Below are 13,834 nucleotides of genomic sequence, written 5' to 3'. Positions count from 1 at the left end.
CAGTGTCAAAAATTGAGTAACTCTTCCTTGCTCATCTCCCTTACTGATATCATCAGTACTCACTGTTAAATACTAAAAAAAATGTACGAGAACAGAAACCAAGTGCTGGTTTATAACTTTTTAAAGTGGTCCTAGTAAAATGAGAGTCTTATGGATGTTCTGACACTTGAAATGTGATCATCATAAATTGACACTACCAAAAATGAATGGAACATTTAGATTTTTCATGTCCTCTTTAAACCATTTTTTTTTTTAAAGAGCAGTTACTTCTAAAATGGCTGCATACATGCTCTGCAGTGCCCTTATTCTCAATGATTGTCCAAAATAAACTAGATACTTTCACCAAGATTTCTGTTGATGAATCAATTTTTTTTCCCATTTCCCTTTGTTGGTGTATTTTCACCTACTATTGCTTACAGAGAGTTGCTGCGCTGTGAGGCCTCTTTGGCCAGACTGTACTGCCGTATGGCATTGCTGAACATCTTCGCTCCCAAGTCTCCGCACACTTTCACCCGGCTGTTCCACATCCCTGCGGTACGTGACATCACGCTGGAGCACCTGCAGCTATTGTCCAATCAACTTCTGGCCCCGCCACTATCAGGTTGGTGATGACAAACTGAACTACTTGTATATTTTCAAGCAGTCTTGAAATAACTGAGCCGGATGTTCAGAATCCATGTTCGCCCTGTTGCAGCAAGTTAGGACGGAAACAAACTTTCTTTCAGCTCTTGATTGTGAAAAATATTTAGAAATTTTATAAACTGGGTCTCTAGTGGCTTAATAGGGTAATGCACTGTGTGGTTTGGCAGGGAACCATACACACCACTAAAGTTCCAGGTTCGCTGTCCAGTCAGTGCTGAGTTAGCTAATCTTAGCCAAGGGAGTGTTTCGAAGCATTATAGGTATCCTCAGTGAGCAGGATGGAGGTTGGTTGTGATGCCCAGTGTGGTCATACATCTTGCCAACACTCACTGTCTAGGCTGACACATGATGAATGGTTCCTGGAGTGAGGGACCAGAGGGTTACTGCAGCCCATGTAACTATACCCCAGCATGAGTTGCCACCATCGTAAAATCAGGACGTAAGAACATAAGAAATAGGAGCAGGAATAGGCCACTTGGCCCCCTCGAGCCTGTTCCACCAATCAATAAGATCATGGCTGACCTTGGGCTCAAAGCCACTTCCCTGCCCGCTCCCCATAACCCTTCACTCCCTTATCTTGCAAAAATCTGTCTATCTCCACCTTAAATGTATTTAATGACCCAGCCTCCACGGCTCTCTGGGGCAGAGAATTCCATAGATTTATGACCCTCCGAGAGAAGAAATTCCTCCCCATCTCAGTTCTAAAAGGGCGACCCTTTATTCTAAAACTGTGCCCAGAGTTCTAGATTTCCCCACGAGGGGAAACATCCTCTCTGCGTCTACCTTGTCGAGCCCCCTCAGTACCTTATATGTTTCAATAAGATCACCTCTCATTCTTCTAAATTCCAGTGAGTATAGGCCCAGCCTGCTCAACCTTTCCTCATAAGTCAACCCCCTCATCTCTGGAATTAACCAAGTGAATCGTCTCTGAACTGCCTCCAATGCAAGTATATCCTTCCTTAAATAAGGAGACCAAAACTGTACGCAGTACTCGAGGTGTGGTCTCACCAATACCCTGTACAGTTGTAGCAGGACTTCCCTGCTTTTATACTCCAACCCCCTTGCAATAAAGGCCAACATTCCATTTGCCTTTTTGATTACTTGCTGTACCTGCAAGCTAACTTTTGTGTTTCATGCACAAGGACCCCCAGGTCACTCTGAACTGTAGCATTTTGTAATCTCTCTCCATTTAAATAATAATTTGCTTTTTTATTTTTCCTGCCAAAGTGGATGACCTCGCACTTTCCCAAATTATACTCCATCTGCCAAATGTTTGCCCACTCACTTAGCCTGTCTATATCCCTTTGCAGATTCTTTGAGTCCTCTACACAACTTGCTTTCCCACCCATCTTTGTATCATCTGCAAACTTGGCTACATTACACTTGGTCCCTTCATCCAAGTCATTAATGTAGATTGTAAATAGTTGAGGCCCCAGCACCAATCCCTGTGGCACCCCACTAGTTACCGTTTGCCAACTGGAAAATGACCCATTTATCCCGACCCTCTGCTTTCTGTTAGTTAGCCAGTTCTCTATCCATGCTAAAATGTTACCCCCAATTCCGTGAGCTCTTATCTTATGCAGTAACCTTTTATGTGGTACCTTATCTAATGTCTTCTGGAAATCCAAATACACCACATCCACTAGTTCACCTTTGTCCACCCTGCTCGTTACATCCTCAAAGAACTCCAGCAAATTTGTTAAACATGATTTCCCTTTCAGAAAACCATGCTGACTCTGCTTGACTGCATTATGATTTTCCAAATGCCCTGAAATTGGGGAAAGAGGGAAAAATGTTTCAATTACGAACAGAATTGTGAAAAGTGTAGACTGAAAGCATTGTGTACTTTTAGGCATTACTTTAAAGCTATGTTCATTTTTTTTAGACTAACATTCATTTTACTCCTAAGATTAATGCAAATTAAGAAATATATATGGTTCTATCTATTCTCCAATTTCATGCCCTAACTACTACAAATATTTACAGAACACCGTTGTTTTGTATGTTGTACAATGGAACAGGTGCATGTTTGGAATGCACCAGAGCCCCAGCAATGCACTGGAGTGTGACTGTGGACTTACTGGTGGTAGCTGATGGGTTTACACCCCTGGTTCGCACATAATAAACTATTCCTGGAATACATCAGGCAGATTTGATGGGCAGATGCTGGCTATTAACACATCAGAGTGAATGGAGGGGGGAGAGAGAGGCACACACACAGATGAGAACTTGTGGGCAAGTTAGCTGCTGCTGTTATTCATCATCTGGCAGTTGTTTACTAAATAACACAACACAGCACGAATTTACCTTACTTGGTTCTCCTGGCTGTGGAATGGTGCTCGGGGAACCCAAAAACTGGTAAATGGAGAAAATAGATCAAAATAAACTGCTGACTCCAAAAAAAAAATTAATTTGTGTCTCAATTCAATAAAATCTAGCAGGCAAAAATCCAGTTTTATCCTTTTCTAGCTCTTCGAAATAAGGAGTGTTTCCTAGGCAAACAGCCTTCATCTTTGCCTGCAGTTTTGCTTTTAATCCTTTCAGTGCTGAATGTTAATACGCTGATATTTTCTGTTTGAATTCTTTTTGATAGTGCGACCCTTGTAATTAAGCAACAGCCATATTTCCTGTCACACCGTACTACAGTCCGAACCTCGAATATGTGGGGGGCACAAAGAGAACGGGACTTCAGTAAATGAATATTAATGTGGCAACCCTATTTTTGAGGGTACAAGCACATCTTTGCAAGTTATTTTGTCTCTCTCTTTGCTGCTCTCACCGGGCCCATGTACCAACTGCAGCCAACCTGCTTGCGGCGTGCTGTTGCTTGCTTGGTAAGCCAGCCACTCGAGTATATGGGAGTGGCCTGGTGATTGACTTCAGCTTTTCTTCTGTTTGGAGGGGAAGGAGAAATATGTTGGGTGGAACATTGCTTGGGAGAGACTGGCAAAGCCTCTTTAGCCCTCTTAAATAACATTGGGAGCAACAAAGTTGTGAGCCATGAATAATTCTGAATCACCAATTCTTGTCCCTCCCTTGCCTGTAGGGGTTTGTGTTGATCAAGTTCCATGTGGGATGGGAGGGAATGAGTGGGTGCAATATCCCTGAAGAAAATAATGAGTCCAGATGCCATGTGGCTTAAAATAAGACCCTGTATCTGAAAGAGAGTTCAGTGAAATAATTTGAGAAATTTGTTGTGAACCTTTTTCTTTCCCTGCAGATGGAACAATCAGCTCCAATTCAATTCTTCTGGCTCAGTCCCTCCAGCACTGTAACCAGGGTCAGAACTGCTCTTCCACTGACCTCTTCTACCAGGGCAACTCCAATTCCATCAGGGAGTGGCTTACTGTTGCTATAACACGAGCCTTACACCAGGGTGAAGACAGTTTGTTTGATTTAACCAAACAGATCTGCTCTTTCCTGCAGGTACAATTCCTTCAATTTCTATTTGACAAACCTGAGTAACTTTTTTTTTAAATTAAAGCAGATTTATAGCCATTTTCCTCTTGCATACCTTGTTCTCCCATTGACCACTTGTCTTAAAGATGTCTTTATAAGTTGCCTTCAGTGAATGAGCCAAGATTCCTTCTTTTGATTTTCTTTTTCTATTATTGAGAAACTTGGTTGGACCAAGAGCTATTGTGCATAACACCATCCAGATTGAAGAGAGACATCTAGAAATAGTGGATAGACAGTGCCAAGCATGGGTTTTAAAAGCCTGGAGATTGTAGGAGAAACGAGCATGGAGGAAGGATTTCCACAGTTTTGAAATTTGGAGGGAAAAAATGAGTGGGATAGGAAATGGTAAAAGGAATCTCTGTTTCAAGACAGTGCAGTACCACAATGAAGAGACTTTCTCAAAGTTCACTCAACAGTATGCAGGTTGTCTTGTTCTGTGGTAGGCTTCACTCAAGAGGTGGAATATTTGAAAGATATTATCTCCAGTACCAGAGGAATGTATTGAAATAATAGGGTAGTAACGTATAAAACGCTCAACCCCAATGATTTCCCAGGATAGAATGCTGGAAATACATAGCAGATGTCAGCATCTGTAAAGAGAAAAGACAGGCTGACGTGTTGAGTGTGCACCCTTCTTCAGAACCTGATTTCTGCATGCTGCTAGCAGGAGGAAAGAGATGGATCCTAGGCTCAAGCATTTCCCACACCAGGAGTGAGATGAATCCACAGCGAAGTTGGCAGAGGAATGAGAATAACCCACCAGCAGTTTAACTTACCTGGAGAATAGGGTAGGTGCTATAAATACAGACCATATTTGGCTGCAGACTTCTATGAGCTGAGAACAATACAGAATAAACATCTGTGCCAAAGCTTTATGACCAGATGGTCAAGCATCAAGTCCCCATCACTGTGGGTTGGAAAGTCAGAGGGAAAGTTATCTCTGGCTGCTCTTGCACACCAAATCCTAGCAGAAGCAGCATCATTGTAAATTGCCTGGCTACCCTCTAGGCCAGTGTATCTTTTGGCTGAGGGACACTTGAAGAAGGGAAGTTTAAATGAATAGAATATCTAAAAAAATGTAAAATATTTAGAAGAATCCAGAATTGAAATGGAGATCTGACTTGGAATCTTGGCCATACTTGGCTTCACCGAGGCAATGTGTTCCAGTGTTAATCTGAGTTGTCAGGCTCAACACCAAGTGGTGGCCAACTCACTTGCTTGTGAGAGGAAACTTGACCAGACAGTTAACTAGTTTGACTGGCAACATCTTCTCCATTTGCTGGCTAGGTGCTTATGTAATCCTGGAGATAATATCTCTTGGGGAACTTAATTTTTTGTAAATCTTCAGACTATTTAAAAAATCCCTATTTTGCATAGTCTGTGAAGTAAAATGTTTTGAAACTGAGAACACTATGCCCTAATCTGGAGTGTTGTGTTTTTCTTGTTTAGGATAGATATTTATATTTCCCCACCTTTCAGCCTCCCTATGCTACACATCTAGTTGTTGCAAGACAGGCAAGTGTGCAATCTCTTGAGGCCTCTGTGGTGTGCAACCAGCCACCCTTGAGCTGTGGGGAAACGTGTAGGGATGCTGATTTGTGAGTTTTTTTCTTTTATTCATCCCCTTAGAGAAGCATGTTGCTTTTTTTCCCCTGATGGCTACAGCTGAGGCCAGGAACTGATCTTGTGAGCTTCAAGTTCTGGCAAAGCACATAGAGCTTTAGCATGCTTAGCCAACTTGTTTACAGAGCTTCCTTGTGTTAAAATCAGGAGCAGTTTAAAAAAAAAACACTTTCTTCCTTTCAAGTAATGTCTCATTTTGGAACCAACGTAATACCCAAAAACTTTGCAGGACAAGTCAAACTTGTGTGATTATGCATTAATGTTGGTGTGATGCATTTAAGACCACCGCTACTATTCAAATTCACTCTTAGCGTTATTGAGCCAAGTTGCACACTCCAATCACAACCCAAGTGCATAATCTATAATTGTATTGCTCGATGTTTCTCAGAGTTGAAGTAAACATAGTGCGAAAACATAAGCCAACTGTTGCCCATCTCAACTCTAACCAAGCTGGTTCAAGTATTAACATTCTGCCAGAATGCTAGCACCAATATAATAGACCGCGTTCCAATACCACCTCCTGAAGCTGCACAGCAAGAGCACCAACTTCAGTTTCAGAAATTGTTTGAGAGTCAACAACCTATTCATCTCTACAAAGGCAAAATACTGCAGATGCTGGAAATACTCAGCAGCTCCTGTGGAGAGATAAACAAAGTTAATGTTTCAGTTTGGTGACCTTTCATCAGAACTGGAATAGGTTAGAGATGTAACAGGTTTTAAGCAAGTACAGAGGCAGGGAAAGGGGAGGAAAGAACAAAAGGGAAGGTCTGTGATCGGGTGGAAGGCAGGAGAGATTAAATGACAAAACAGGTGATGGTGCGAGGCAAAAGGGGATGGTAATGGGACAAGTAAAGAAACAAGATGGGTCTAGAGGAGGTGTAAATGGCAATCACAGAATCATTACCAACAGCTGCTGTCCAAAAAAATGGGAGCAGTGGTTATGATCTGAAATTGTTGAACTCAATGTTGAGTCCGAAAGGCTGTAAAGTGCTTAATCGAAAGATGAGGTGCTGTTCCTCAAGCCTCCGTTGAGCTTCATTGGAACAGCGTAGGAGGCTGAGGACAGATACCTATTCATCTCTTATTCAATCTGTGGCAATGTGGAATTCCCTTTCTCATTTTATTGTGTTTTCTGTAAATATCTTTTTTCATAGATCTAAGGGATGAGTAAATAGCTACTGAACAATTAATCATATTCTGTACTTTGTATGTCTGTATCTGTCACTGCAGTATTTTAGCAATAGTGTGTTTATATTTTATCATTTAATGTTGCTGTGATTTGTGGTTTTAAAGAAGGGTTTTAAAATTACGCTCTACTAACCCCAGTGACGGCGCTGCCTTTTTATGACCGATCAAACTGACGTTTATGCTGTTGCATTGCAGCATTCACCGGAACAGTTTCCATCTGAAGAGTTCCCAGTGACCGAGTCAAAAGTGAGCATGGATGTGCATTTTCCAGGGGCTGCCTTTGTAATGGTGTCGTGCAAAGAAAGTCCTGCAGGATTTCGGAAAGAGTAAGCACGATTTGAAACATACTGAATGAAATGAGCATTGAGAGGAGGTTTCAATGTTTAAAGTTGTACAGTTGACCCCTCAATCCCGCTGGTGCATTTGGCATTTCCTGCAATTGTTGAATTTTAATTATCTAGGAAGTTGCACAACATAAATAAGTGCAGCTTCTTTGCTGGAGCAGATGAAACAATTATAATCATTCTCGAGCGGAAAAAGAAAATAGTTATCCTATGTAAAGAATTTATGACCTGGTCTATATGGCTGTCATCTAAATCTGGGCTGGATTGGATTGCAGCTCCAGAAATTGAAGAACATGTTTGTATCACATGCCACCGTCCAGTCCTGATTTTTGGAGAGACCTTCACCAACCTCTGGCCTTAATTTGAACTTTACTTTGTCAATGTGATTGATCTAATTGTTGCTTAATCTCACCATCATTTTGGTTATTGTGCCAACATTTTTCTGTTGCCAGACCAAAAAAAATTGTTGTTCCAACACTTGCTCCCTAGCTGCCAGTAATTTCTGACAGATTGAACTCTCTTACATTTATGTAAAAAGGGCCAAGACTACCACATCCAAGCAAGCCAGTGAACATCTCAATTACGTCAGCCCTTTTATAGTTGTTAACAAGTGGTTAGAGATTTAAGCTTGGCTGCAGGAAACAGCAAATTGCCTTCACTTTAAGGGAATGAGAAAATTCACCAGTATTTGACCCACCAACTACACAGTGTTCACTGCTGGAAGTAAGGGCCTGGAGCATTATGCTTTTAGTGAGCAGACACCTTAAAAAGTTCACTGAAGTTTTGCAGGTTATGGAACTTTACCAGTAATATATGGAGGACAGCTATTTGAAGACTGAGGGCTATACTCTACCCAGTGAACTTGATGAATGTAACTAAAATGTACAGTTGTAAATTTTAATCCTTTTATTCTTTTTTATTATTGTTTAGTTCCTCTCTGTATAAGGCTCCTTGGGTTAGAGTGCTGGTATATGGACTGGGTCACAAGGTGCGGAGAAATGGACAACTCAACCTTACCGAAACCGTGTGTTATCCGAAAGATGCATCGCCCACCAACACTGGGTTGACTCCACCCCCCACCACAAACCAGTACCCCTCCGTTGTCATCCCCACTGACAAGCTGCATGTCAAATTAGGTATGTCTAAGATTTGTCTAATTTCAGTGGACCACACTAATCTGAGGTCAACACACTACAATTAAAGTTTGCGAGTCCGGTGGTAAGTTTTAAATAGTCGATTTATTGCATCACTTGATTTACACTGTTTGACTTCCTTTATCCGACTAACATCATATTCAAAATGGCTGGTTTTTATACAGCAGATGTACCCGCCCCCTTTATTACCATTGGCTCAGCAGCATGCATGCAGAGCTATGGTTGGGTCTCTGGTACATCAATCATTCCTTCTCCGTTTAAGCTAAATCAGCACTTTCAGTATTAAGCTTCGATCAGCACTTTCATTGTTCTCAGTTTTTAAGCGAAATCATATTAAAATCTATGTTATTAAAATATTATATTCCCTAACAGAATAGCTCTGTAAACATGATCTCCAATACATGTAAACTAATTGAGTGTTAGAATGAATCATTAAGTTTTTTAAAAATATTAATAAGATTTAATCTCTATCTCTAAAGAACAATGTTCCTCAATTGGCAATTTAAAAAATAAAATTGTTCCCCTCCTCTCCTGGAAAGTGTTGAGTTGCAGGCAATGTTCCACTGATGCTGACAGCGCTCCCTAGTTTCGCCCATGTGACCATTGTCAACTTCGAAGAATATCCACAGGCCAAGAGGAACAGGAACTCTTAGTTTTTCCCACATTCTAGCCCAAAAGGTGTCGAAGTCAATTGTGGCACTCTAACTGTGATCAGCGTAACTTAGTTTAGGAATCAAACCTGAGTATCTGGTCTGTCCAGCTTAAAGGTACACCATGTGGTGCTTTCTCAATTGGCTTTGGCAGTAAACCACTAATATTGTCAACTCGTAAGATTTCTTGAGACAATCATTCTCCTATACAGATCTGTCCTCCAGTTATTCTGAGTCTGGCTCTTTGTTTTTGAGCTTGCTTCCTATGTGGTTTCCTCAGGCTAATTATTTAATTTGGTTTTGAATTTCCTCTTCCCAGGTGTCTCCCCGCCACCTGGTGCAGTGCTGGTGTTGAACTCGTTGCCTCTGGAATTTCCTCTGGCAATGGCATTTGCTGAACAGTTGCTAACATGGAAATTGGGAGAAAGTGACGGGAAATCCGAGGATGAACTTGATGCCATTCCTGCATCAGTTCTCCTGCAGGTCGTTGAGCTGTTTGGTAAGGCGAGTTGCCAGTAACTGGTTTGGGGTGTGTGTACCTTGTACGTGCTTTATTAGTAAAATGTAAATGTTTTATGTATTTAATGACATCCAGAGTCCCAGACTAAAGTGAATAGATCCGATGTCGATGCCCAGAAGAAATGGCAACTTGTCAATGTCATGTGGCGCACAGGAATTGCAAGATCTGATTGGCGTGCTATTACTAGTCGCTGATACCTTGCGGTGTAACTGAATGCTTTGCAACTTAAGATCCACCCCCCAAATGTGTTCTCCTGAAGATACCAAATCTTGTATGATTCCATGGGCTCCGAGACCTTTGATCATGTATAACCCCAGACGAGGCAAGCTAATCTATCATGGGAGGATCCCAGCTGAGCCTGATCTTCTTGTCCCATATCCACCTGTGCATATTTCAGCTGGTTTCACTGGGTAGTGGTCAGGAGCACCAACCCTAGCTGATTTGTTATTTTTCTCCCCCTCCCTCGTGTGCAATTTATAAGAAGTATGTGGGTCTCCCTTCAGCAAATGTCGCTATTAACTGGAATGTACTTTAATGCCTTTTTTTCTGCATTTGATTACCTCCCCAATTCATAGCCAACCTCTTGTGGACAACAGACCTGTCCCCCAGCATAAAGGAGATGATATTCCACTTACTAGCTGAACTGCTGCGCAAAATCCATCAGCTGGAACAGAAGAAGAATCCATCTGGCCTGTCTTCATCCATTGCCATTCAGTTAAACCCATGCCTGGCCGTTCTGATGGCAGTACAAACTGAGCTCCGTAAACTATATGATGAAGAAACACAAAACTGGGTGACTGGGAACAGCTCTGGTATTGGAATTGGAGTGACTGACCAGGGCCGCTTCTCCACCTACTTTCATGCTTTGATGGAGATTTGTCTTGCAGTTGCAGAGGTAACACTGCCCATCAATATGAGCACAGTGGTAAATGTGATGACATCCACAAGCGCACCGAGCCTCAGCGATTCCTCTTCCTCCTCTTCCTCGTCACCAGGGCAGACACCGCAGAGCCCAAGCCTACTCTCCAAGCGGAAAAAGGTCAAAATGAAACGGGAGAAGACATCAGCAACAGGAAAGCGACTCCCCTCACGGGGTAGTGAGAGTGACACGTCAATCCTGAATATTGGTGGAAGTAAACCAGAGGACATGCTGTGGTTCCACAGAGCCTTGACGTTGCTCATGATCCTCCGTCACCTGACCAACAAGGACCCTCAGGGTCTCGGGGTGACTAATGATGCCATCTCAGATGCCTGCCAGGCTTTGGTAGGCTCCACCTCCCACAGCAGGTTGCTGGTGATCTCAGGAATACCAACCCATCTTGAGGAATGCGTTGTCCGAAGTGCCCTTCGCAGGGCGTGCAGTGCACATGGTGGCGTCTTCAAAGACGAGATTTACATACCACTGCAAGACGATGACCCCAAGAGATTGAAGGTGAAATCCGATAGCAAGTTGGAACTGGATAAGTCAACAGCAGTCGACAGTATGGATGCAAGCAGTGGCAGCAGTGTGACACCCGCTATGAGTATGAGCGCCTCTGCCTCTACCAGCCAGACCTCGATTTGCAGCTCGCAGTGTGTTTCACGGACAACAAGTGACCTTTCAGTAGACCAGTTTCAAGCAAGTCATGACATAGCTACACCACAGGGAATGATTGATCCACACACAGTATCTAGTCAGGAGAGCCTGGACCTATCCCTGTGCAGCACTGGGAGCTTGGGCAGTCTTGGTAGTCTAGGAGAACCCATGGACAGCGCAGACTCGGCTTCTATCTCCGATGTGGGATCTATGTACACAGTGACATCACTGGACAACAATCCACTTGTGTCCCGACCCATCAAAGGTTACGCCATAGTTGAGGTAAGGTTAGGGGTTTACCATTCAGACTTTGGTTTAAAAAAGTGTGAAGGAGGATGTGGGATTATAATTTAAAGCAGGCTCTAAATTCTCGCTTTAGAATTCAAGTCATTCCCTTGCACCCTGCTGTGAAACACTCAGTCTTTTGCATCATATTAGCTGCTAACAGCTGGCAGTGTAATTTCAGTTTTAAATCTCAATTGTATTGTTTTTCTTAATTGAGGCCATTAACCAGGTTTAAAGTACCAGTTGAAGTTACAAATTAACCTGGGTCGTGACATCTGTAAATGCTTATTAAATTTGTGGTTTATACTGTAGTGTTTAAGCCATTATCGGACACAATTTTATTATTTAAATCCAACTATCCAGAGCTTTGTCAATAATGAGTTTGTTATTATTTAGGATAGCAAAATACTGCGGATGCTGGAAATCCGAAATAACAACAGAAATCGCTGGAAACACTCAGCAGGCCAGGCAACATCCGTGGAGAGAGAAACAGAGTTAACGTTTCAGGTCGAAATCCTTCTTCAGAACTGAGGAAAAAAAGCAGGAAATGAAACCGATTAAAAGGCCAGTTTGGGGGCTGGGAAATGGGGGAGGGGATGAAAGAACAAAAAAGAAGGTCTGAGAGGTGAAGAGACATTAAGAGATATACAAGGCGAGACGAGATGGTAATAGGACAGGTAAAGAGGCAAAAGATGGCTCTAGATGAAGTGTGAAATGCGCTGGCAGAATGAGAAACAGCTGCCACGTGAGAGAGAAAGGAAAAGGCACAAACCAAAGGTGTGGATAAAAAATATAACAATATGATAGGGGCCGAGGTTATGATCTGAAATTGTTGAACTCGATATCGAGTCCGGAAGGCTGTAAAGTGCCTAATCGGAAGATGAGGTGCTGTTCCTCGAGCTTACGCTGAGCTTCCGTGGAACAATGCAAGAGGCCGCGGACGGTGAGGTCTGAGTGGGAATGGAGCGGTCAATTGAAATGACAAGCGACCGGAAGCTCGGGGTCATCCTTACGAACTGTTTTCTCTCCCACATGGCAGCTGTCTCTCATCCTGCCAGCGCATTTCACACTTCATCTAGAGCCATCTTTTGCCTCTTTACCTGTCCTATTACCATCTCGTCTCGCCTTGTATACCTCTTAATGTCTCTTCACCTCTCAGACCTTCCCTTTTGTTCTTTCATCCCCTCCCCCATTTTCCAGCCCCCAAACTGGCCTTTTAATCTGTTTCATTTCCTGCTTTTTTCTCAGTTCTGAAGAAGGGTCTTCGACCTGAAACGTTAACTCTGTTTCTCTCTCCACGGATGTTGCCTGGCCTGAGTTTTTCCAGCGTTTTCTGTTACTTTGTAATTATTTATGTTACTTTATTCGATTGAATGAGGCTTAGGTTGGCTTTGCATATCTAGAGCTTGAATGTAACGAAACTTGAGGTGAATTGGGTTTATATTTGCAGAATAGGAATCTGGAAAAATGTTGGATTTGTTATGGATTGCTAATCATTAGTGGCTACCATTATCTATATATATAAAGCGGCTCTTCTGTCTGTCCCGATGTCTGTCTGTCCGTTCTCTATACGTTTGAAAGTTACAGAGCGTACCGACGTGCGCGTCGACTCAAAAGAAAGCTTGCGATTCCGGACCGGTCATAGGCATATTTACGTTTCGGCCGGACAAAAATCCCGCCCGCGGTATCCGAAAAACGTTCAGTGTTCCGCTCATTAGCGACTGTGTGACGTCGAGGTCGACCAATCGGACGGCGGGTTCCTGGCGCGTGCCGTCCGACAGTTGAGTGTCGAGTGACTCGACGATTGACCAATCCTACGCTTCGGTGACCTGACCGGTCGACCAATCGGTGCGTGTGTGGGCGGGCCTTATCCTTCTGAACCGAGGTGAGTGGCCGCCATCTTGATTTTCCACGATTTTTTTTCCCCCACACTTTCTGTGTGTTAGGGAACTAAGGTAAATATTTTAATGATGTGTTAGGGAATTAAATAACAATTTATTTCAGTTTTATATTGTGTTTAGCAACCCTCTCCTCCTCCTCACCCTCGCGCAGGGGGGACTCGGTGCTGGTCTCCAGGCCCGCTGCAGGCAGGCTTGAAGCTCCAAAAATTCTCTCTCTCTCTCTCTCTCTCCTCTCTCTCTCTCTCTCTCTCTCTCTCTCTCTCTCTCTCTCCTTCTCCTCTTCCCTCTCTCTCCTTCTCCTCTTCCCTCTCTGTCTCTCTCTACTTCCCCCTCTCAGGTTTGACGGTGTCGGGGCCCGAAGTGAGCCGCTCTAACGGCCGCCAGCCCGCGGGGTTTCCCTGCCTACTCCCCGCGGGCCGCCTCACGCCGCTGGCACTAACCGCGCATGCGCCGCCCGCCCGCGAGAGCCCGCTCTGGCTTTTTTTTTTAAAC

General features: G+C 43.3%; 1 protein-coding gene across 5 annotated transcripts in view; it reads left to right on the top strand.

Moving 5' to 3' along the window:
• hectd4 (HECT domain containing E3 ubiquitin protein ligase 4) overlaps nt 1-13,834 on the top strand; it is a 268,113-nt gene that overhangs the window by 202,489 nt on the left and 51,790 nt on the right. For all 5 annotated transcript variants that reach the window (XM_085961398.1, XM_085961396.1, XM_085961397.1 and 2 more), the window contains exons 56-61: nt 420-601; nt 3,863-4,068; nt 7,108-7,238; nt 8,187-8,392; nt 9,380-9,559; nt 10,156-11,438. In XM_085961398.1, coding sequence (XP_085817524.1) covers nt 420-601; nt 3,863-4,068; nt 7,108-7,238; nt 8,187-8,392; nt 9,380-9,559; nt 10,156-11,438 — 2,188 coding nt within the window. The remainder of the gene's footprint in view (nt 1-419; nt 602-3,862; nt 4,069-7,107; nt 7,239-8,186; nt 8,393-9,379; nt 9,560-10,155; nt 11,439-13,834) is intronic.

This window comes from Somniosus microcephalus, chromosome 19, assembly GCF_052327205.1.
Source record: "Somniosus microcephalus isolate GS21.2 chromosome 19, FLI_Smic_1.0, whole genome shotgun sequence".
Taxonomy (NCBI): Eukaryota; Metazoa; Chordata; class Chondrichthyes; order Squaliformes; family Somniosidae; genus Somniosus; species Somniosus microcephalus.
The sequence above is the reverse complement of the archived record's forward strand: the minus strand, read 5'-3'. Positions and strand labels throughout refer to the sequence as shown.